Raw genomic sequence first — 24,648 nt, 5'->3', positions numbered from 1 at the left:
GCATCTTTTGCTCCAGAGTTCTCATATACATGACATTCATAAATTATTAGTCTCCAAAGCACTTGTTAGAATGCACGAAACCAGGCTAAATATTTTCTTGAAGATTTAGAAGGCACGTTGTTCTCCTCCAGGAGCTCAAGGTGATCATGAGGAACATCAGACCATAAGGTTTAAAAATAAGTGACTGTGTAGCTAGCCAGTAACACAGCAACCAGAGCCACAACTCTTACATTTATCAAAAGCACTGGGAGAATTCCTTCTCAAAGGGACTTCCTCATCGAATGCAAATGTCTACTATCCTTTCTGTAACATATCGCCAGTTTTCATGAGTGGTACACTAAACTTGGAAATAGAAATTGGCAATGCTAATAATTCATACAGTCTGGGGATCTATTTACGTAGTGATTTGAATGTGGATGGATGAGACATTCTTACTGGTTGATTTGATGAAACTCCTAGAGGTATTCGTGTTATTCTTTTCTGTTGGGGGATGGGGTGGGAGGTGTAGTTGTGAGTGTCGTGTGTGGCACCGCAGAATGCAAAATTGGGAAAACTGACACAGGATGTTAAACCTGTGCGAGCAATTTGGATTTGCTGTCACCAGACTGCTATTTTGTTTATGTAGACAAACTAAAGGGCTGCTGATCTTTAAGTTGCCCCTCTCTGCTTGTTTCACTTAGAAAGCATTCTAGGATATTGCCAAGGGTGGCTGAGAGTGGCTGAGAGTAGCCTGCAGTGGTATTAGACGGCAGCTAGAGTGTAATTAAAAAGGTAAACCAGATGCCATTGAGTCTTTTCATCTGGAGTCCCTGGGTGCTACAAATGGTTAATGTTGCTTGGCTGCGAACAGAAAGGTTGGAGGGTCGAGTAAACCCTGAGGTGCCTTGGAACAAAGGCCTGGGGATCTGCTTCCAAAAAATCAGCCATTGAAAGCGCTGTGGAGCACAGTTCTACTCTGACACACGGGGTCACCATGAGTCAGTGACAACTTGACGGCAACTAACAGCAACTTAAGAAATTGGCCAAGGTCTGTGTGAGGGGTACTAGGTATTATTCTGAAGGAGTTCTAAAAGTGACTTGGGCAAGCCAATGTACCACCTGATACAGAATTAAAAAAAAAATTAAGTAAAAACAAACAAAAACTGGTGCAAACTGTTAACGTGAGCTCAGCTGCTAACCAAAAGGTCGGAGGACTGAGTCCACCTGGAGGTGCCTCAGAAGAAAGGCCTGGTGATCTGCTTCTGAAAAGTCAGCCATTGAGAGCCCTATGGAGCACAGTTCTACTCTGACACACATGGGGTCACTAAGAGTCTGAGTTCAGTCGACAACAACTAGTTTTTAATGTCAAAATGCAGACAGGAACTCTGCAACTGCTCATCTTCTTTCTTGGAGGGAGAGATTTGTGCTTTGGGTTTCAATTGAACTTTCTCGACTGGTTCTTCTCCCCTGATAAAGTGCAGAGCCAGCAAACCTGAGATGGTATTCCTCGATCCTGGTAGTTCTGATATCCCTTCTTCGTTTTCATGTCCTTTCGTCGCTGGTCATCTTCAAACACGGAGAAATCTCCGCCTAGTCCTGTAGTTGCTTTCTTTGCCAGCACTTTCATTTTCCAAATGACACTGGGAATATTTAAGTAACAGTTAGTATTTATCTTGGTCTCCACCATATACAGCTTGCAGTAGTATGTGCATTTTTAGAGTTAAATTGCTTGTGTAGAATACATTTTACACCAGATTCATATTTTCTCTGTTGTTACCATGCAGGATTTGCACAATTTCACCCTTTTTAAAGGCGGGAAACTAACCCTTGAGAGTAGGAAAAGAATTCTATCAAGTAGTAGACTGCTTTGTATCTTACACGCACATATGACAGAGACAAAGTCTCCTTCCTTCTTAACTGTTTTAAAGACACGGGATCCTCCAAAAGGCCACACCCCAGCTCACATGGGAATGGAAGGGCGATTCAGAGAAGTGTCTGGTGGTGCCTGGATGAGGAACGTCCAGTGACTGGTATTCAGGGCTTTCAAAATGCGAAATTAATTAGGTCATTTATGTGAGATGAATAATATAATTTATAGTCTTTTGCCATTCACAATATCCCCTTCTCCTCCTTTAATGCAGAAAGTACATGGAAAGTAGTTGATTGTATTTCAAAGAACATTTAATACCTAAGAACAGAGGCAGTAGAGTTGTGCAGTTATTCCTTGCAGGCAGTGGACAGAGGTTTCCATCACAGGACCAAACATAAAACGGGCCTCAAGACCAAGGATCCAGAAAACCTCAGACTGAGTTTGAATGTCCGTACCTGTCCATGTGCCCTGCTGCCCACAGGACAGCATTCCAGCAATAATTTGCCTGGCTGATGAGACTCAGGTGTCACAAAGGTCATGGGACAGCACGCAAAGCAAAACAGGATTAAGTATAATTTGCAGTTTTGCAAATTATAAAGTTACAAAAGTCTTTAAAAACAAGGGGCTGAGACCAGTGAATGCAAATGAAAACACTCTTGTGTGATCACTCCATTGCTCTTGCTGAGACGAGAGCCTGGCCTAGAGCTAGGTTCTCTTTCAGCATTTGTATCTCACATCTTACTGGCACATGATTCATGGAGCCTAAAAAGGGCTAAGCGTTCACCTGAAAACCAGTGGCCTCTCTGCTAAGCCACTGACAAAGGCTTGGGAAGTTTTTTGTACTTGTTTAGAAGGCCATAAGTCATTTCTGATTCATACGGAAGAAAAAGTCAATTAGTCTTTTAGAATTTATAAGACACTTCACTTGAAAATAAATTTACGACTTTCAAAATTTGGGCCTTTGTTCAAAAGTCAAAGCCAGCCACAATGTACAGTATGGAAAGGATGAGTTTGGGCTGACCTCTCTTGCATTTCTTTTCTTGCTCTATCCTCTTCTCCTTCTCTGGCTTGCCATTCCTGAGCAAGACTTCGTTTTTCTGACAGGAGTTTTGCTATGTCCTCGACACTCATAGTCCTGGATATGCTTTTAACGCTGGCCTCTAGTTTAAACAAACATAGGAAACAATTAGTTTGGGAAACTTGCTGCCTCCTCAGTTCAACAAAGAGGTGCAACACAACCATAAACATTCAAAAGCGAAACAGTATGTGCATAGCTCTAAACTCTATAAACAAGAAGTCATCTACAGATTGTGCTCAAAACCCAACTTCCGCCCTCAAAACATCAGTAGCATTTTGTTCCTTTTTATCAACTACTTGTTCCAAAATGGAATAACGTGCTTGTACTTTGGTTTTAGCTGTTTTAGGACAGTTGAATAAATTGACCCTATGTGAAAAGATGAAACGTATTGCATATAAAGGAAGACATGTTTATGCTAGAGTCAAAGGATCAGAAAAAAAATCTTAAATGCTAGACTAAACAAAAATACAACCGGCACACGTTTTGAGATTTGTACATGGTTTTTACTAAATAATTACTGTTCAGCTAAACACTGAGAGCAGTATATTACTGTATTTGGTTGATTATAAAGTGGTTAACTATAGAAACTAAAGAAACCACGGCTATCAGGAAAATAGGTGACCACCTGGAGGCCTGTTAGCCTAGTAACTTAGTCTACATGCCTAATTCCCTCATTTGAACAAACCACGTAGGAAAAGGAAAAATTTTTTAGATATCAGGAATGAACACTTGGAAAGATGACTTCTATCATAAAAGGATTCACTGTGGAATTCCTTCCAAAAGTAAAATGCCTTCATGTGTTTAAAATTAAGTAATGTCCTCAGGTATTAAGAATATATGTGACAGGCAAAATACCAACACAGCACTTCGAGGAACCCACATACTGTGCAAACCATGATATGCTACATGCTATGGTCTGTCTGTGGCAACTTACCTACATCTCTGGATGGAAACCTGCCCATGTGCAAATGGCTAGATGTGTTCTCTCTGATGATGGAAATACTTTAGGGCCATTCAAAGAACCATCCAGAATCAGAGCTGGAAGGGACAGTAGGGATCACCTAGGCCAACCCTCTTGTCCAACCAGAACTTCTTCTAACATTGGTTCCAAAAATGAATTTTCCAAAACAACAAGGGGGTGGGAGTAAGAAGTTTTATAAAGAACAAACAGGCAGAGAAGAGGCATTCCAGTGTCCCAGTATTTTGTGAAATTCTCTTGATCTAAAAGAAAGATCACGCTGTAAACTTCTCTAAACTGGGGAATAAAATGAAGTTGGCCATTCCCAAACCATGCTAGTTACCTTAAGAGTTTCGGTGTGGTCAAAGTAAAGTTCTTGGTGAAAGAACTTACCTTCCTTGATCCTATTTTTGTGGCTCGGAGCCTGACGTTTGTTAATGGCTTTAGAAACGGCATCTTTTCTCTTTTTGGTAATACTTATTAATGTGTCTGGTGCACACAGGGTGTCTCGAACAGGTGTTACTTTATAAGCATTAGAAGATGTAGCTGACTGTCTCGATATGATAGGTAAAGGTGACAGAGGGTCATTCTGTTGGATTTGCCTGCTGGGAAAAAGTAATAGTTAATGAGCAAGTATGATGTGGTTTTGTAATGAAGGAGTGCTAATTTCATAAAATATAATGTCTTGGTATCATGAGATAATGATATCATAATCTGGAAATTTTTATAACAGACAAAAGTAAATCTAAAGGTTAAAAAAAAGTTTTTCTTTACATTTACATTACCAGGCATACCTCACCATTTCATTTTGGTGAAATCTGTCCTGGTAAACACTTATCCAGCGCAGCTGCAGATGAGCAAGCTACTTACCTGCCGGGAGAGGGCGGATGCTGCCTGCTTGCAGAAGATGGCCGTCTGTAACGTGATATGTTCGAAGATGCTGGCTTCTTGACAATTTCTGATTTCTGAACAGATCAATACGGTAAGATAAGAAATTACTAACATTTATTTTACTGCAGCTGGCTTTTCAAGGGAAAAATATTCTGAATAAAATACAATTACAGTTCCAGTTTTCCTTAATGCTTGACAATTTCCCTTAGTGCCTCTTAGCATTAGGTATAGAGATACAGTCTTCCAGACTAGTGATTCATATTATACAATTCAAGCAGGTAACAGAAACAACAAATTATAAAGTCTTTTTTTTTTCTTCAAAACCTAATTTCATTTCCAAATCCTAAATAAGGGTTTGGAACCCTTCTCAAAAAGTTTTCTTCAGAGTTTAGAAACATAGTTCATATAAGCTGTTACATTTTCTCTCTTGCACTAAAAATTAGTTAATCTTCCAGTTTTTGTGGGGAAAACTCTGGTACAATGAATATCAGAGAATTTTAAGGGATTAGTTTAAACAAGTTATCCTGTTGGAGAAATTTTATTGCAGAATACTATAAATAAGAAGTCAGGTATATTGTGAAATCTGACCTATCATGATCTGTACAACTAAGTATACACATTTTAATAGAAAAATTGTCAATAAAAAAAACCTGCTGCAGTCGAGTTGATAAATGGTGATTAATAACAAACCTTTATTGAGCCTTTCACTTTTGCCTTGGGACATGCTGCGACTCCAGCCTTGGGAAGCATTTCCACAGGGGAAGTTTCTATGTTGGCTTTGTTGCAGGCTTTCGCACCGGTGTTCCGGAAGGCTTCTACCTTGGCCTTAGGAGTAGTTTCCACAACGACCTCAGGTGACACTTCCACCATGACCTTGGGGGACACTTCTACTTTTACCTTGGGAGAGATTTCTATTTTTGCCTGGTGAGGCATTATTACTCTAAATTGAGGAGCCATGACAGTGGGCTTCAATTCGTTATTACTCTGGTTACGTAAGGACGTCCTTATATGTTGCAGTATATCAATGCCTATAGGTGAATGAGGACAGAGGGTGAAATTCCAAGAAGTTAGAAAATTGACAAGACAAAAATGCAAAAAGTACACATTATAAGAATGTTGTTGTTGTGTGCCATCGAGTCGATTCCAACTCATAGCAACCCTATAGGGCAGAAAGGAACTAGGCAGAAAGGAGCTGCCCTATAGGGTTTTCTAGGCTGTAATCATTACGGGAGCAGATCGTCAGGCATTTCTCCTGTGGAGCAGCTGGTGGGTTCAAACTGCTGACGTCTCGGCTAGCAGCTGAGCGCTTAGCTATTGCACCACCACAGCTCTTACAGTGTAAGAGTAGGAACACAGAACAGAGAGACTGTGTTTATTAGGAAACCACAGAGATTACACACAACACAGGAATCTTTAGTGAAATGGATCACAGACTCAGGATGGGACCGTCATGAGGTTAATAATTCAGAAGGAAAATCAACAGTTGTGAAAGTAGTACTCTATTACAGATGAAAATAAGATGCTTCTCCTAAGTCAGTGTTCGCAAGAAGCCATTTCTGTTTAAATCACACTGTATTCCAGAATCATTTTCACAGAAAATTACAAGATCTTGAACACCCCTTAAAAGTAACCTAAATATCTTCATTAGGGTCAGAGAGTACACCGTTATAAAACCCAAAAAGCCCATTGCCGAGTCGATTCTGACTCATAGCGAACATATAGGACAGAGTAGAACCGCCCCATAGAGTTTCCAAGGAGCGCCTGGTGGATTCGAATTGCCGACCCTTTGGTTAGCAGCTGTAGCGTTTAACCACTACACCACGAGGGTTTCCATATTTGATTGTTTTAGGATATAATGTAAGGGTGAGCATTTTCTCACCAATACTGAAGCATGTACTAGAACAGTCACCGCAGTGGGTTGGATCTCCAAGGTTTCTTCCAGCTTTGAAAAGCTAAATATTTTTTATGTACGAAATGGACAAAAAACCAAAACCAAACCCAGTGCCATTGAGTCGATTCCGACTCATAGCGACCCTATAGGACTGAGTAGAACTGCCCCATACAGTTTCCAAGGAGCGCCCGGCAGATTTGAACTGCCAACCCTTTGGTTAGCAGCTGTAGCACTTAACCACTACACCACCAGGGTTTCCTGAAATGGACAAAGACCGAAAAAAAAAAAAAGGCAAAATAATCAGTTGTCAGCTAAGATGGGGGAAACAATAATAGCAATGTTGGGAACCATGCCACCTCACACACTGCTGGTGGAAGTACAGATTTATGTACAGCCTCCCTGGGGGGCCTAACAATACCACTTCTAGATATTTATCCTCAGGAGAAAATCGGATAAGTACCTAAAAGTGTACGTACAAGGTTGCTTACTATACCATTGTTTATAATATTAAAACAACTGAAAATATAGTCCCAATAGTCAACAGGAGATATGGACTATACTAAAACAATCACTATGAGTAATAAAATGTAATTTTTGGACAGGGAAAATGGTAGATATTGAGTTTAAGTAAAAGTGGGTTATGATCCCATTTTGTGAAAAATATAAATAAATGCAAAGAAAAATTTTAAGTTATCGATGTGGGTTGGGATAATAGCTGATTACATCAAAAATTTTTTTTCTATACTAAATATTTATTGCTTGTGTAAATAATGAAAGCAAACATTTTCAAACACTTATTTGGTGGTGGCTTTCCTAAGGCTTGGCAACATGAGTTCATCAAATAGAACAAATTACCAAAGACTGGCTACTTACAAATAAAAGTTTTGACAAAATTAAATGCTATTATTAGTTTCTCGTTTTTGGTGGAGAAAGTATTTTATTTACCTATCAGCATGTCCCTAAACAGTCACACTATTGAACACCAATAGTTTCTGTGCTACAGAAAAACTTACAGAACCCTAAGTAGGATAACTAGTTTTCATTAGCTTAGGAAACCCTGGTGGCATAGTGGTTAAGACCTACGGCTGCTAAGCAAAAGGTCGGCAGCTGGAGCGAATCCACCAGCTGCTCCTTGGAAACCATATGGGGCAGTTCTACTCCGTCCTATAAGGTGGCTATGAGTCGGAATCGACTCAACGGCAGTGCGTTTTGATACAAATTGAAGACAAAATAGTGAGTTTTTGATGGGGGTGTGATAAATTAAAATGAAGGTAATTAGAAATATCCTACAGTAGACTGGGGCAGACTGGCAGAAAATAATCTGTCATAAATACAACAGGGCAGAAACAAAGGCAGGAATTAGAACTTAAGGAAGCAAGGCTGCACTACAAGAAAGTCTGTGGTACCATTTTTGATTCATTTAGTAATCGTAAAGAATATTGACAGAAAAAAGCAAAGGAGGTGGGATATATTCTAGAAAGGAAAAAGTGGACTGGATGAGAAAGAGGAAAAAAAAATGAAAGAACAATGCATTCAAGTTTTCCATTATTAATGGCTTCTTTTGGCAATCCCTGCTGGGGCAAACATTTCACAAGCTTGGCCACTAACAGAAAGGTTGGAGGTTTGAGTCTAACCAGAGGGCACTTCGAAAGAAAGGCCTAGTGACCTACTTCCAAGAAATCAGCCATTGAAAACCTTATGGAACACAGTCAGTTTTCTTGGTCTTGCTACCCGCAGGTAAAAACCCTGGTGGCACAGTGGTTAAGAGTTTGTCTGCTAACCAAAAGGTTGGCAGTTGGAATCCACCAACGACTCCTTGAAACCCTATGGGGCAGTTCTACTCTGTCCTATAGGGTTGCTATGAGTCAGAATTGACTCGACAACAACGGGGTTGGGTTTTTTTTTTTTTTGGGTCCCACAGGCATGTTTCCCACTATAAAAAAAAAAATAAGTAACCTGTAAATCAGAAAGTCCACATAATCCTGAAGATTTGTTTCCTTTTACTTCAACAATCTATTTCCCTAATTAAAAGTGGAAAAGGAGCTCATTGCTATTCTTCAACAATTTAGGAAACAGAAAAAAAGAGGGTGGAGTTGGAAACATTCTCCTTTGATATTAAGTTTTTCCATCCTTTTTAAATCCAGTATTTTTTACAAGGCAGTGACATCACTTAAGTGCACGTCAAGAAACCCACAGAGCTTTGAAACCACCACCAAAGTTAGCTTTCTCATCCTACAGATGACCTATAACCAAGTAACTATCATGCTAGAAGTCAAAAAAGAAATATGTAACATAAAGCATTAAGGAAAATCACGGATTTGGTAACTATTGATTTAAATGATTTGTCTGCCTAAATGCAACAAATTAAGTGGTGCAGCCTATTTTTCAGTGCAAAGACTAACACCTAAGCTTTCTCCCAAATGGCTATTACCTGAAAGATCTTTTCCAGGGGTGGATAAAAAGAAGCAACAGTTTTGCTTCAAGCTAACGGCACTTCTCGCCCATGTGTCTGTCCATTTGTCATACTGTGGGGGCTTGTGTGTTGCTGTGATGCTGGAAGGTATGCCACCGGTATTCAGATACCAGCAGGGTCACCCATGGAGGACAGGTTTCAGCTGAGCTTCCAGGCTAAGACAGACTAGGAAGAAGGACCCGGGACTGTACTTCTGAAAAGCATTAGCCAGTGAAAACCTTATGAAAAGCAGCAGAACGCTGTCTGATATAGTGCTGGATGATGAGCTCCCCAGGTTAGAAGGCACTCAAGAGATGACTGGGGAAGAGCTGCCTCCTCAAAGTAGAGTCGACCTTAATGAAGTGGATGGAGTAGAGGTTTTGGGACCTTCATTTGCTGATGTGGCACAACTCAAAATGAGAAAAAACAGCTGCAAACATCCATTAATAATCAGAACCTGGAATGTACGAAGTATGAATCTAGGAAAAATGGAAATCATCAAAAATGAAATGGAACGCCTAAACATCGATATCCTAGGCATCAGTGAGCTGAAATGAACTGGTATTGGCCATTTTGAATCGGACAATCATATAGTCTACTGTGCTGGGAATGACACCTTGAAGAGGAATGGTGTTGCATTCACCGTCAAAAAGAACATTTCAAGATCTATCCTGTAGAATGAAGAACACCAAGGACACAAGGTGATTTAGAACCCAAGAGACAGAAAGGGCCACATGGACCAGCGACTACATTATCCTGAGAGGAGAGGAACTAGATGGTGCCTGGCTACAACCAATGACTGCCCTGACAGGGAACACAACAGAGAACCCCTGAGGGAGCAGGAGAGTAGTGGGATACAGACCCCAAATTCTCATAAGACCAGACTTAATGGTCTGACTGAGACTGGAAGGACCCCCGTGGTCATGGCCCCCAGACCTTCTGTTGGCCCAGGACAGGAACCTTTCCCAAAGCCAACTCTTCAGACATGGATTGGACTGGACAATGGGTTGGAGAGGGATGCTGGTGAGGAGGGAGCTTCTTGGATCAGGTGGACACTTGAGACTATGTTGGCATCTCCTGCCTGGAGGGGAGATGAGAGGGTGGAGGGGGTTAGAAGCTGGCAAAAAGGACACGAAAAGAGTGAGCAAAGGGAGAGTGCAGGCTGTCTCATTAGGGGGAGAGTAATTGGGAGTGTGTAGCAAGGTGTATATGGGTTTTTGTGAGAGACTGGCTTGATTTGTAAACTTTCACTTAAAGCACAATAAAAATTACTTAAAAAAAAAAGATCTATCCGGAAGTATTATTCTGGGAATGACAACTCGAAGAGGAATGGTGTTGCTTTCATCATCAAAAAGAACGTTTCAATATCTATTCCGAAGTACAACGCTGTCAGTGATACTATCCATACGCCTACAAGGAAGACCAGTTAATACTACTATTATTCAAATTTATGCACCAACCACTGGGGCCAAAGATGAAGAAATAGAAGATTTTTATCAGCTGCTGCAGTCTGAAATTGATCAAACATGCAATCAAGATGCATTCATAATTACTGGCGATTAGAACGTGAAAGTTGGAAACAAACAGCAAGGATCAGTAGTTGGAAAATATGGCCTTAGTGATAGAAACAATGCCGGAGATTGAATGATAGAATTTTGCAAGACCAACGACTTCTGCATTGCAAATACCTTCTTTCACCAACATAAACGGCAACTATACACATGGACCTCGCCAGATGGAACACACAGAACTCAAATTGAATACATCTGTGAAAAGAGACGGTGGAAAAGCTCAATATCATCAGTCAGAACAAGGCCAGGGGCTGACTGTGGAACAGACCATCAATTGCTCATATGCAACTTCAAGCTGAAACTGAAGAAAATCAAAGCAAGTCCACGAGAGCCAAAATGTGACCTTGAGAATATCCCACCTGAATTTAGAGACCATCTGAAGAATAGATTTGACACATTGAATACTAGTGACAGAAGACCAGACAAGTTGTGGAATGACATCAAGGACATGGTACACGAAGAAAGCAAGAGGTCATTGAAAAGACAGGAAAGAAAGAAAAGACCAAGACGGATGTCAGAGGAGACTCTGAAATTTGCTTTCGAACGTCGAGCAGCTAAAGCAAAAGGAAGAATTGGTGAAGTAAAAGAACTGAACGGAAGATTCCAAAGGGCAGCTCGAGAAGACAAAGTAAAGTATTATAATGACATGTGCAAAGAGCTGGAGATGGAAAACCAAAAGGGAAGAATATGCTCGGCATTTCTCAAGCTGAAAGAACTGAAGAAAAAATTCAAGCCTCGAGTTGCAATAGTGAAGGATTCTATGGTGAAAATATTAAACGACGCAGGAAGCATCAAAAGAAGATGGAAGGAATACACAGAGTCATTATACCAAAAAGAATTAGTCGATGTTCAACCATTTCAAGAGGTGGCCTATGATCAGGAACCGATGGTACCGAAGGAAGAATTCCAAGCTGCTCTGAAGGCATTGGCAAAAAACAAGGCTCCAGGAATTGATGGAATATCAATTGAGATGTTTCAACAAACAGATGCAGCGCTGGAGGTGCTCACTCGTCTATGCCAAGAAATGTGGAAGACAGCTTCCTGGCCAACTGACTGGAAGACATCCATATTTATGCCTATACCCAAGACAGGTGATCCAACCAAATGTGGAAATTATAGAACAATATGACTAATATCACACGCAAGCAAAATTTTGCTGAAGATCATTCAAAAACGGCTGCAGCAGTATATTGACAGGGAACTGCCAGAAATTCAGGCTGGTTTCAGAAGAGGACATGGAACCAGGGATATCATTGCTGATGTCAGATGGATCCTGGCTAAAAGCAGAGAATACCAGAGGATGTTTACCTGTGTTTTATTGACTATGCAAAGGCATTTGACTGGGTGGATCATAACAAATTATGGATGACATTGCGAAGAATGGGAATTCTAGAACACTTAATTGTGCTCATGAGAAACTTTTACATAGATCAAGAGGCAGTTGTTCGGACAGAACAAGGGGATATTGATTGGTTTAAAGTCAGGAAAGGTGTGCGTCACGGTTGTATTCTTTCACTATACCTGTTCAGTCTGCATGCTGAGCAGGTACTACGAGAAGGTGGACTATATGAAGAAGAACGGGACATCAGGATTGGAGGAACACTCATTAACAACCTGTGTTATGCAGATGACACAACCTTGCTTGCTGAAAGTGAAGAGGACTTGAAGCACTTACTAACGAAGATCAAAGACCACAGCCTTCAGTATGGATTGCACCTTAATGTAAAGAAAACAAAATCCTCACAACTGGACCAGTGAGCAACATCATGATAAATGGACAAAAGATTGAAGTTGTCAAGGATTTTGTTTTACTTGGATCCACTATCAACATCCACGAAAGCAGCAGTCAAGAAATCAAAAGATGCATTGCATTGGGTAAATCTGCTGCAAAGGACCTCTTTAAAGTGTTGAAAAGCAAAGATGTCACCTTGAAGACTAAGGTGCCCCTGACCCAAGCCATCGCGTCATATGCATGTGAAAGCTGGACAATGAACAAGGAAGACGGAAGACTTGACACCTTGGAATTGTGGTGTTGGTGAAGAATATTGACTAGAACACAGACTGCCAAAAGAATGAACTAATCTGTCTTAGAAGAAGTACAACCAGAATGCTCCTTAGAAGCAAGGATGGAGAGACTGCGTCTTACATACTTTGGACATGTTGTCAGGAGGGATCAGTCCCTGGAGAAGGACATCATGCTTGGCAGAGTATAGGGTCAGCAGAAAAGAGGATGACCCTCAACGAGGTGGATTGACATAGTGGCTGCAATGATGAGCTCAAGCATAACAACAATTGTAAGGATGGCTCGGGACTAGGCAGTGTTTCGTTCTGTTGTGCATAGGCTCGCTATGAGTTGGAACCAACTGGACGGCACCTAACAACAACGACAACAATGGCACTTCTGTTGGGACAAGCAGACGACTGACAAAAGCATTCTCCTGAGGGCTGCCATACAAGTAACGCACTAAATGAGAACAAATCATAGTGGATTCAATGTGGGGTCTCACAAATACACACAAAGCCAAGACAGCAACATGAACTGCTGCAAGTGATAACTTCCCCAGCCTCAAAGTAGAGGCGGTGAGAGCAACGCTTAACACAACGGGACCGGACACTGCCATCTGACTGGACTGCCCTATCCTTTATGTAAGTGATTTTTTCCTGCAATAAGGGGGAAAAGGCCACACCACACCACACCACAATAACCCCAATGAAGGCATCTCAGTAATCTATTTAGCAGAACCATACCCCACTGTATGGAGTCTCTATGGAAGAACCCACATATAAAGAAAAAGTTGTATACGACATAAGAATGTTAATAATTATTTTGAATTTCTAAAGTTCTGTATGATTTCACATGAATTCCTACAGATATATGTCACTGACAACCACAGGGGTCAAAGCCATTGCCTAAAGCTCTAAGGGATTGACTGAGTTCTTTTGTTAAGAGTGGCTTTTGTCATAAAAATTTTGCCCCATTAAATCTTGATGTTCATAAAGATTCCTGTGACAGTGGCATTTGACCTGCACCAACAGGATTTGATCAGAGTAAACTTAGTAGAGAGTTTTCTGTCAGTGGATGGTCGGGTAAAACACAAAAGCAACAAGCCTGTCAGAAAGGGAAATGTTAAAAGGGAAACGACTCTAAATAAAGAAGTCCTTTAGTAATAATTTTTTTTTTTTTTTAGTAATAATTATGACATCTTGGGCACAACCATCAGCCGTGAAAACGTGCACAAAGAATATGTGAGGAATGCTGTGAAGCAACAGGGTTCCAAATGTGGCCAGTAATTCAGGACCTCTAAACGCAAACTGCTGACAGAGAAACAAGAAATGTCGGAAGTGAATCAAATCCTCCAGCACAAATTTCTCTTATCTATTGCGACTTCCTATGGTTTATTTCCTCAGCTTCAGTAGAGACTCCTTGCTCAGATGATGGTAGGATTTATATATTTCATTTAGAGACAGACTCATCTGGCCTCAGCCAAATAAGCATGGCACGGAAGGTACTTTTTTTTAGAGAGAAAAAAAAGAGTGTTTTGGCTGCCAATTTTAGGCCTGACTTCACAAGCATGTCAGTCTTGACATACATTGACCTCTTTTAAAGCACTACTTTAGATGTTTCTTAGAAATGACTAACCATGTGGTTTTTCTTCCCTTGGTGGTTTTTCCGGTTCAGGACATGCGTGCGGCTTCATATCTTTTGTAGCTAAAGAGGAGATTCTGCTTCTTTCGTCTGGTACTAGAGATGAAGCACAAAGGAACATTATATTTTTCACAAAAGAATTAAATATATTATTTCAGGAGTGAACCACTCCTTTCTTCAAACCTTTATCTTCTCACCCTTGCTTATAAGAATTTACTTAATTTCAGATATTATGCAGAGATTCTACATCCCCAAACTTCACACTAGAAAGTGAAAATATAAAATAGTCATGCCATCCCTCTCTCTGTCGACTGGAGAATCGTGTGGTGCTCTTCTGAAATAAATCTAAATGTTCTGCAGTCTAAAGAAGAAGTGGTAGTGTATAAATACATATAAGGAATTGTTTTCATTCGATGGTAACTTAGTAGAATACACGAAATAACTACTTACCGTTACTAAAAGGATTTGGAAAACCTGCAGATGATGTAAACCTATATTTGTCGAAGCGAGCATTTTCTTGTTCAGGTTTTTCAGGAGAAATAGGATGTCTATTGACTGAGAAGAAGATATAAAATTTAGTGTAATCATATTTAAAGAAGAAAGTTTCATGAGCTGAAACAAAATGAGTTTTCATGGTGTAGTTCTCTGGAGGACAGACATGTATTAATGAGGTACACAATGTTTACTGTCAGTCATTCCTTCCAAATTACATACGTTCAACTTTTTTTTTTAAAGAAATTGTGTAGAATTATGTCCACATACAGGAAAGATTATAGTGGATCAATAGTAAGCAAGGCAGACTTAGTTTATGCTTAAAACACTTCTTGGCCAAGCTATGTAAAGCTGAAGCATTAATAATTTTTATGCTGATTATACATTTAAACGGTAATATTTGGGATATGCTGGTTCAGTAAAATAGATTATTAAAATTAATTTCATCTGTGTCTTATGCAATCTCACATGATAAAATTTTTTAAATATAAGTTTACTCTGGACTCCAAAGACTACATATGAGCATCTTCCTTTAGCATACAAAGTTTAAAACCATACGGTAAATGCAACCTCATACTGATAAAAAAAAAAAACATACTGATAGCCAATATTTAAATACGAACATTAATGGACTTCAAGCATAACCATTATATTAATTACCAGATCTTCTCCTTGACTTTGTGGCAGGGAATTCCCATGACAATCTTTTTAGATCAATACGGTTGGTTCGTATCAAGGTCTGGAGAAGTATACCTCTGAATTTGTCCTGTTCAAAATAAATGCCAACAAATTTTTTACATATTCATTATATTGCTTAATACGATTCTGATCTGTGGTTTATAAAACAACCCCACCACAAACTTTTCTGTTTTTGTATCAGGCAAAAGTTTATAAATAATTTGAGGCATGTTTCAGGTATCACTTAATAAGCAGTACTTCTCCAGAACAGCCAGTTTTTAATCTTATGGGCCCTGCATCCAGGAACTGATCATACTTCCCTCTTTGCTTATAACATCAGGACATTTGGTAGCCTATTTCTAGCCAACTGTACAAAAACTGAGTGGTACACATTTGTGTTTGCTTATCACACCCTACACTTTATTATTTTCCTACTTTAATTTTCCCCTCTCCTTGATTCCTCAATCATTTATTTTATCACCTGGTGTGGTACGTATATGCTAGAGAAACCCTGAGAGCATGGCCCCGGATGCTCTTTTAGCTCAGTCACGAAGTCACTCCTGAGGTTCACCCTTCAGTCAAAGATTAGGTTCACACTTCAGCCAAGGACTAGAAGGCAGGAGGGGACAGGAAAGCTGGTAATAGGGAACCCAAGGTTGAGAAGGAAGTGTTGACATGTTGTGGGGTTGTTAACCAATGTCATAAAACAATATGTGTACTAACTGTTTAATGAGAAGCTAGTTTGTCCTGTTAACTTTCATCTAAAGTACGATTAAAAAAAATTATTTGTAGAATAGGCCAGGAAAAAAATCAACTAAACATACACATAAGCAAAATGAAATCTATGTCAGCCATCTATGATATCCATATTTGGAACATCTTCAATTCTGGGGCTAACTGACAAAAATAAAGTTTCAGAAAAGATAACCTATGTGTTTCTCTTGACCTCAACTTCAATTTAAACTGGTCTGGACAACAACTATACAAATGTAAACACCACATTTCCAGAAATGGGTTACAGTTTTCTTTTCCTATCCCTGTGGTATACCATATGATGTGCTATACTCAGCTAAGCAAATCAACTTCAGGGCCAGAAGGTTTTCTATTCTTCCCTGACAACAACTGTTTCATAGCAATATCATCCATACCAAGTCCCCACTGTTTCTCTGAGGGCAAAGCTAAACATACCAGGAAAAACTGCAATTCTTAATATTGACCGAATGGCAGCATTTTCCAATGATATTTTCTAACAGTAAATCAACTGTTCTAAATCACTTAGAAATAATATTTGAAGAAGAGATTAAGCTTGTATTATTCAAACTTTTCTGATTCCTAACAATTCTCTCCCACTGCTTCTAAAGTCACTGTTCCTCTGTGCTCTTTCAGGTTCCTTCTTGCCTCACAGGCTCCCATGGCTCTATCCTGCCTGCACTCGCCCTTTCTCAGCAACACTGAGTTTGGTTTGTCGCTGCTCTACAGTGAGAGGACTTGAAGGACTTACCAATGAAGATCAAAGACTACAGCCTTCAGTATGGATTATGCCTCAACATAAAGAAAACAAAAATCCTCACAACTGGATCAATGAGCACCATCACGATAAACAGAGAGAACATCGAAGTTGTCAAGGATTTCATTTTACTTGGGTCCACAGTCAACGCCCATGGAAGCAGCAGTGAAGAAATCAAAAGACGCATTGCATTGGGTAAATCTGCTACAAAGGGCCTCTTTAAAGTGCTGAAGAGCAAAGATGTCACCCTGAAGACTAAGGTGTGCCTGACCCAAGCCATGGTATTTTCAATCGCATCATATGCATGTGAAAGGTGGACAATGAATAAGGAAGACCGAAGAAGAGTCGACACCTTTGAATTGTGGTGTTGGCAAAGAATATGGAATAGGCCATGGACTGCCAAAAGAACAAACGAATCTGTCTTAGAAGAAGTACAACCAGAATGCTCCTTAGAGGCAAGGATGGCGAGACTGTGTCTTACATACTTTGGACATGCTGTCAGGAGGGATCAGTCCCTAGAGAAGAACATCATGCTTGACAAAGTACAGGGTCAGTGCAAAAGAGGAAGACCCTCAATGAGGTGGATTGACTCAGTGGCTGCAACAATGGGCTCAAGCATAACAACGACTGTGAGGATGGTGCAGGACCGGGCAGTGTTTCTTTCTGTTGTGCTCAGGGTCGCTATGAGTCGGAACCGACTCCATAGTACCTGACAATAATGCAGAGACAATTACCTTATGATAATTAGCGGTTAACACATGAATACCAGAGTCAGACAGAGAACCAGAGACAGGCTGACGAAGACTTATTAGGGACAGCTAAAAGTCACTGGAATAAAGGAAAAGAGAGCATGCCGACAAGAAAGAGAACTGCCTCAGAGCGAACATGCCAGATTCAGAAGAAAGAGTGGAGCAGACTCAGAGTAAAGTAGTGACAAAGAGAGCGAATTATACAGAATGAGACAGGTAGCCAGATGTCCAGTATAAAGAACAAAAGACAAACCGACTGAAGGGGGACAGAGGGAAAAAGAGGGGACATGACAAAGCCACTGACCCATACTAACAGAGTGCCAAGGACACCAAGAAAGAGTATAGAAAGGAAAAGACAGCAGCAGTGCCACAACACAACAGAATGAGAGGGAGAGGGCAGGAGAGAGAATGCTGGCTGCAACACAGGCCCAGAGGGCCCAGGGGTCAGGGAAGGGAAAGCGAAGAGCACAAGGGACAGTGAGAGGGAGAGCGCGAACACACACGTGTGAGCTGGGCGGGGGGGATACGGAAGGGTGCAGAGGTGTTCTCTTTTGCCTGGGGTTGTTGTCAGGTGCTGTCGAGTTGATTTTGACTCATAACAGGAGCAGATCGCCAGCTCCTTCTCCTGCAGAGCTGCTGGGTGGGTTTGAACCACCAACCTTTCGGTTAGCAGCCAAGCATTTAACCACTGCACCACTAGGGGTCCTTTTGCCTGGGGGTGAGGCACGGAGGAGCTGGAACGGTTAGATGGGAGCATATTGGGGAGGGCCCGAAGGTGGGGTCTAGCCCTTATTCACTAGGCAGCGGGACAATGCTGAACTCTTTTTAGTAGTCAAGCGAAATGCAGGCCACAGGTACTGCACGTGTTGCGTCCTGAAGTGGGACAGGGCCTAGGATAGCCAAACCAAACCCGTTGCAGTCATCTAAACTCCTGGGATCTTATCAGGACAGGAGCAAGAGCCTCTACGTTGAGAGGAAGAATGGAGGGGTTCTGTTTTCACAGGTTGGACCAGTAAAGGCAGAGATGGGCTAAGAAAAAAATATCTTACACTAGACCCAGGAAACACAGCATATCATCTGAGTAACAGGCTATAAAAGTATGTACCCTTTCTTCTTCAAATTTTAGTCTTCTTCTGAGTTGTGCAGATTCCCACCGCTGTCCAGCTTTTTCTCTCTGTGCTGCGAGTTTGCGCTGTTGTTCTTGAATGTGTTTCTCATAAAGGATCCTGGAGTCGATGTCTTTTTCAGCTATGTGCCTTTCCTTGTCGACTGAAATATTCCAGATACATTTTCAAGGTATAAAAGCCAAGAGAGTACTTAAGTAATTTTTCCATATAATACATATAGAAGGAAAAAGTTAATATATCTCATTTTCTTTTTAACATAACTTGTGCTAACAACTAATAACAGAGATGAGCATTAAAGACCATTTTTACTGGGTGTGCACTTAACTTCGGAGAGTTAGATTGGCTTTGATGACTCTCATCCTGTCCAAATTAAAATTCCAAATTAAGAAACAGTATTTTCTTTCATGTGAGATGTCTGCTGGTTTGAGCTCAAGTCAAACCCCACCAGACTACCATGCTCGGCATTAAAATAAGAATTTGTCCTTCTACTAGGAAACTTCTTTCAAAGGCCTCATTTATAAAAACCATGCTGGTTTTCTGTTAATGGACTTAGTCACATACCACACGATAGAATAGGGAAAGTTGTTCTGTATTCAATTTTTTTTCCCTCACCAAAGCCTGCAGAGTATCTGCTACAGGAAGAAATAGCTGCTCCACCAAAGCTGAGGTAATTTCTATTCCATGTGGATGAAGCTGAGCACTCATTTTGTCAGTGGATTTAGAAGACTAAAAAGAAAGACAGTTGGAAAAGCATTCTTTCAAGCTGTAGAATGGGTCTTCCTTGAGAGCCTAACTTATACAAAGTGGCACCTTAGAAGCATAGCAATCCGTAAAAAGACACCATATCTACAGGTTAAGGGTGTGAGCAGCTTCCTTTGCAGTTTTTGGAATACTTTTTACTGAAACTCCATTCTCCTTGTTTCTCTAAATGGCGAAGAAATTTTGAAACTTTAGTTTTCAGAAAATTAAAGGTAACAGAAAGGACTTTTTCAAAAATTACGTTAGTCAAATATTCTTCATGGGCCTATTTTACCTGATTTACTCTAAGTATTTAATGGAACATCATATGTCATATAAAAATTGTAATCTATCATGTAAAATGATTAGGTAAAGTAAAACTACTTTGGAAATACATAACCTTAACATAAAATTCATTCATTTTGATTTAAAAAGTCTCAAATATACCATGTTGTAACCTCTCACGTCCTTCTCTGCGTTCTTTCACTAGCCTTTGCCTCGTATCATTGTCAAGCACAGATCGTTCTATCAGGAAAAAAAAAGAATACAGTTAGACATTAATAGGATATCCAATTTTAAAGATATAACACTCTGACATCTATCAAAGCATTATAGAAATCATACCAGGCTTAAACGCAGATCTTTCACTGGAAGGTAGAGGTGGAACAAATCCAAATGACTTTTTCATCCGTTTCTCTTCAGCTATTTCTTGAGCTATGGCAGCTAAAATACAGGGTGAGAAAGGAAAGGGATTAGATATTAAAAATACCAGGGCTTCGAACTGGTTGATTCTGGTTCGAACTCATGCTGAGAATTTGCATTTCTAACAAGTTCCCAGTGGAAGCTAATACTGCTGGTTAGGGACCAGTTCTGAGGACCTCTAGTAGAGTGGCGGTTCTCAACATTTATTGTACATAAGAATCACCTGGGGATCTTGTTAAACTGTAGATTCTGATCCAGTCTACCTGGGGTGGAAATGCAAATTCTCAGCAGGGGCGTGAACCAGAGTGAACAGGTTTGAAGCCCTCAAAAACACAAAGAGCTAGTACAGGAGTCGGTGACCCACGGTCATCTGGCTTCGATGATAAAGAACAGGATCACTGAAGGTTATCACTGATCCTATCAAATCAGTGAAAGTTACAGACTCCTCTGTTAGGTGAGGTCAAGGCTGATCAGTCTGGGTCAGGAACAAAGATAATACCGTGGATATGTCCGGGTATGTTAGTGGTGGTAGCAGCATGCTTTTGTAGATGAGTTGGGGCAAATGATCATTTGCTTTCAAAAATGCCTCAGACATAATACTACATATGAGAAAAACAGAGCCAGCAAGAAATTGGAAAAAAATCTGTTGCAGCATAAATTGGGAATTTAGAAAATAAAAGGTTAAGAATTTATGGATTGGGACCCGGATGTAAAAGTGTCATCAGTGAGATCCTCAGAGATTGAGGCCCGATATTAAGAAGTACACTTATTAATCAATCACCTAGACCAGGGGCTTTCAACCCTGGTTGCATACTACTGTCACCTAACTCACTTAAAAAAAAAAAACTAGCAATGCCTCTTCTCCACCCCCAATCTCTGGAGGTGGGGCCCAGGCATCTCCAGTTTTGAAAAGCTCTACTCTGGTGCACAGAGAAGGTGGAGAACTGCCCATCTGGAAGGAATATCCTATGAGATGATATCATTCCAGGTAGAAAAATGTCAAACAAACAAATATAAATTGTATGGCGTGCTAATATTGCTTGTGTAAACAGGCATAGAAGTGGTAAATAAACTTCATTAGAGTTAATTAGAAGAGTACCAAAAAACCAAACCCGTTGCCATCGAGTCGATTTCGACTCATAATGACCCTAAAGGACAGAGTAGAACTATCCCATAGGGTTTCCAAGGAGCGGCTGGTGGATTTGAACTACCAACTTTTTGGTTAGTAGCCGAACTCTTAACCACTATGCCACCAGGGCTCCAACTATAAGACCAGGGGAGTACAATCTGAGGGAAAGTGATAAAAATTGAAATTATAGGGTGATACATGTAAGACTTATTATAGGAGGTTCGCTGAACCTTTTAGTTCCCTGTATGGCTGTGTCTCAAATGCCCCCAAATAACGGGCACTTTCAGGAAGAGTATGGAGAACAAACACAGAAGCCCTAGTGGAGCAGCGGTTAACGTGCTTGGCTGCTAACCAAAAGGTCGTCAGTTGGAACCCACCAGCTGCTCTGTGGGACAAAGATGTGGGAGTCTGCTTCTATAAAGATTTATGGCCTTGGAAACCCTAAGGAGCAGTTCTACTCTGTCCTACAGGGTCACAATGAGTCGGAATTGACTGGCTGGCAATAGGGATGGGATGGAGAATAATACCAAAAACTCTATTCTACTCCTATATAAAATCACAGGAAATACATCCGTGGCGTAATGCATACAATTCTGGTTTCTTCGAGAAGAATGAAGAGGGGCAGTGAAGAGAATGGAGGGGCTGTCTTTGTATTTCTATAGTGGATGGACTCTGAGATGTCAGTTGCCACTCTGAGACGTCAGTTGCCAAAATGATCTTGGAGCCATTTTACAGTGTAACCTTCAATGTGACATCATAATTGCTACCACAGCAAACCTCATTTCAAAAGAGAAAAAAGCCCTTTTTTTTTTTATCCCAGAGACCTAACAGCTCAAATAATCCATGATTTCAGTAAAAATTAGAAGATGAAACTCTTCTCAGCTTCCTAAATCATTCAACTACTAACAATTTTGTGGACTATATTTGTCTTCTGGATTTGAGCACTGGTGCATTAAGAAAAATTCTGAAATCTAGACTATAAATTAATTAAACCCTCCCACACAGCCTCCATTAGCAACATTTCTATGTGAGCAGAGAAAACAATAAAGTACCTTGTAGTTACATTTTTGCACATTCAGCTCTCCTGCTTAGAAGTCTTAAGAAGTTCATATTTTGACACAATTTAGCTGACTTTAAGGACAAATTCCCCCCAAACGCACAATCTCACCAGCTGAAAACTTTTTTTAAACAGAAATAACCTTAGAAGGAGTTGTGTTGAGAATAATGGACTAGATCATATAAACATTAATATGGTAATAAAGACAAATTAGACTTTTTAGACGTTTATGCCCAAATTCCTACTGGTAGGAAACACATTTGCAAAGAGGACAGGCTTTAAAAATTATTTAAAATGCCCAAGAAAAGGGAGAAAGCCTTTATGTCTAGGCTTACCAGAGTCGGTGACCATTTTATTTAACTTCATTTGGAGGGAATTTACTTAACACTCATTTAAAAATAACAGCAAGGTACAGTAAGTATACCACAGTATTTAGAATATGCCCATATCTTTCTGTAGCTCTTATACTAATTCTAAACCCCAAGTTAGGGTTGACTTTTGCTTGGAGACTAAATTAACAAAATGTATAGCATTTATTACTAAAATTGAATTATGACTCTTCATCGAGATACATGGTACCTTCCTTAAAAACGGCCATAACAAATATGGTATATCACTTCACCATTTACAAAGTTTTTTTTTTTTTAATTTGTATTACCTCATTTAATTCTCATAACAACCCTGTAAAATGGACGTCGTTATTTTCTCCATGTTTTTAACCAATGAGACAACCGACGTTAATCATAACTTTCCCAGGTCACACAGGTAGTAAGTGGGGAAATCAGAACTTGGTTTAATTGTAAAAAGGAACTTTATTGTAAAATATAATCTACTTATCAAGGGCTAGATTGTATAAAAATCACATTAACTTTTCTATGATTTAGTTCGTTATTCCCACCACAGCTACATCTACGGTTATTTCTGTTTAAAAAATCAGGCAGAAGGAAGTAAGATCTAAATGTACAGTGTTGATTCAACTATAAATAAATGAAAAACGTACATTTGGGTTTAAAATTTATTTTGAAATATAGCAATGGAAAGATTTTAAAAATACAACATTAATCATTTGTAACCATCTAATTTCTTTTTTTTAAAATAATTTTTATTGTGCTTTAAGTGAAAGTTTACAAATCAAGTCAGTCTCTCTTCTTCGTAAAGAGAGTACTATTGTGCTGTGGCTAAGAACAGTCCAAGTTTAGAGAAAATTTGTAAAAGACATATTGAAAAGAAAACCATTCTCCTCTCAGGGGAAAAATGGACAAACCCTTTAAGGTGGAGATTCTTACCTATCCAATCATCCTATCTACCCAGTAAGTGTCAGAATGAAACAAACCCAAATCAGTTAAGAACCACTAGGATGAAGCTAGGAGCCAAAATTAAAGAATACCTTTTAGACACTAGAAAAAAGGAAATACATGTAACAGATTTAAAAAAAGATGTCATTCAAATGTTAAGGTTCTCTATTGAATAGAAAGCTCATTAGTGACTTCAGTGTAGTGGAAAGTTTCTGCTTCTCTCCAGCCCCCACCCCAAAAGACACACACCGTCTGGCTCTAGTAGGGCAAGCTGGAAGGAAGGAAGGAAGAGAAGGAAGGGAGGAAGGAAGGGCAGAAGTGAAGGAAGGAAGGAGGATACTTCTTCAAGACAACTTGTTCAGCATGGCAATAATCTTCCTAAGGCTGTGCTCAAGGACAGTTACCTCAAAGTGCTTAATACCACATGATGACGATGACAAACACTCATGTAATACTAATTCAGCAATTCTAAATTGTCTGCTACAGCTGTTGCTCTTGAAATCCCTCTCAGAGCTCAACATAAAATTTCTAGCCCCATCTCTCCAGGACCTTTTCCCCCAAGATGCTTCCTGGTGCGCTAACTAGAAATATTAGATCACATAAGCTAGTATTTTTATTAGGCAGCAAAGGGTATAGATCACAAAAGTACATCACAAGTTTTCTTACCACAAAAAGGACTACGGTTTTGGCAGAGAATACCATACCATGAAACTCATTTTCGCAGATGAATAGATTGAGTACTTGTTGCTGTTCACTGCCATTGAGTTTGCCCCTGACTCATGGCAACCTCACGTGTTACAGAGTAGAACTGCTCCACAGGATTTTCTTGGCTGTAATC

At 40.0% G+C, this 24,648-nt stretch overlaps 1 protein-coding gene across 7 annotated transcripts in view; it reads right to left on the bottom strand.

Moving 5' to 3' along the window:
- Positions 1-24,648, bottom strand: part of LOC126069484 (MAP7 domain-containing protein 3-like) — a 49,860-nt gene that overhangs the window by 7,418 nt on the left and 17,794 nt on the right. For 5 of the 7 annotated variants that reach the window (XR_007515928.1, XM_049872920.1, XM_049872919.1 and 2 more), the window contains 11 exons: positions 20,252-20,350; positions 20,075-20,152; positions 18,868-19,031; positions 15,489-15,594; positions 14,787-14,891; positions 14,331-14,432; positions 5,467-5,804; positions 4,756-4,850; positions 4,279-4,490; positions 2,871-3,009; positions 1,472-1,619 (listed from right to left, as the gene is read on the bottom strand). Coding sequence is in view for 6 of the 7 variants with exons in the window: in XM_049872918.1 (XP_049728875.1) it covers positions 1,472-1,619; positions 2,871-3,009; positions 4,279-4,490; positions 4,756-4,850; positions 5,467-5,804; positions 14,331-14,432; positions 14,787-14,891; positions 15,489-15,594; positions 18,868-19,031; positions 20,075-20,152; positions 20,252-20,350 (1,586 nt within the window). In the remaining variant the exon portion in view is untranslated. The remainder of the gene's footprint in view (positions 1-1,471; positions 1,620-2,870; positions 3,010-4,278; positions 4,491-4,755; positions 4,851-5,466; positions 5,805-14,330; positions 14,433-14,786; positions 14,892-15,488; positions 15,595-18,867; positions 19,032-20,074; positions 20,153-20,251; positions 20,351-24,648) is intronic. The other 2 variants (XM_049872917.1, XM_049872921.1) reach the window with 2 other exon arrangements.

This window comes from Elephas maximus, chromosome X, assembly GCF_024166365.1.
Source record: "Elephas maximus indicus isolate mEleMax1 chromosome X, mEleMax1 primary haplotype, whole genome shotgun sequence".
Taxonomy (NCBI): Eukaryota; Metazoa; Chordata; class Mammalia; order Proboscidea; family Elephantidae; genus Elephas; species Elephas maximus.
Note: the sequence above shows the minus strand (reverse complement) of the source record. Positions and strands in the feature narration are given on the sequence as shown.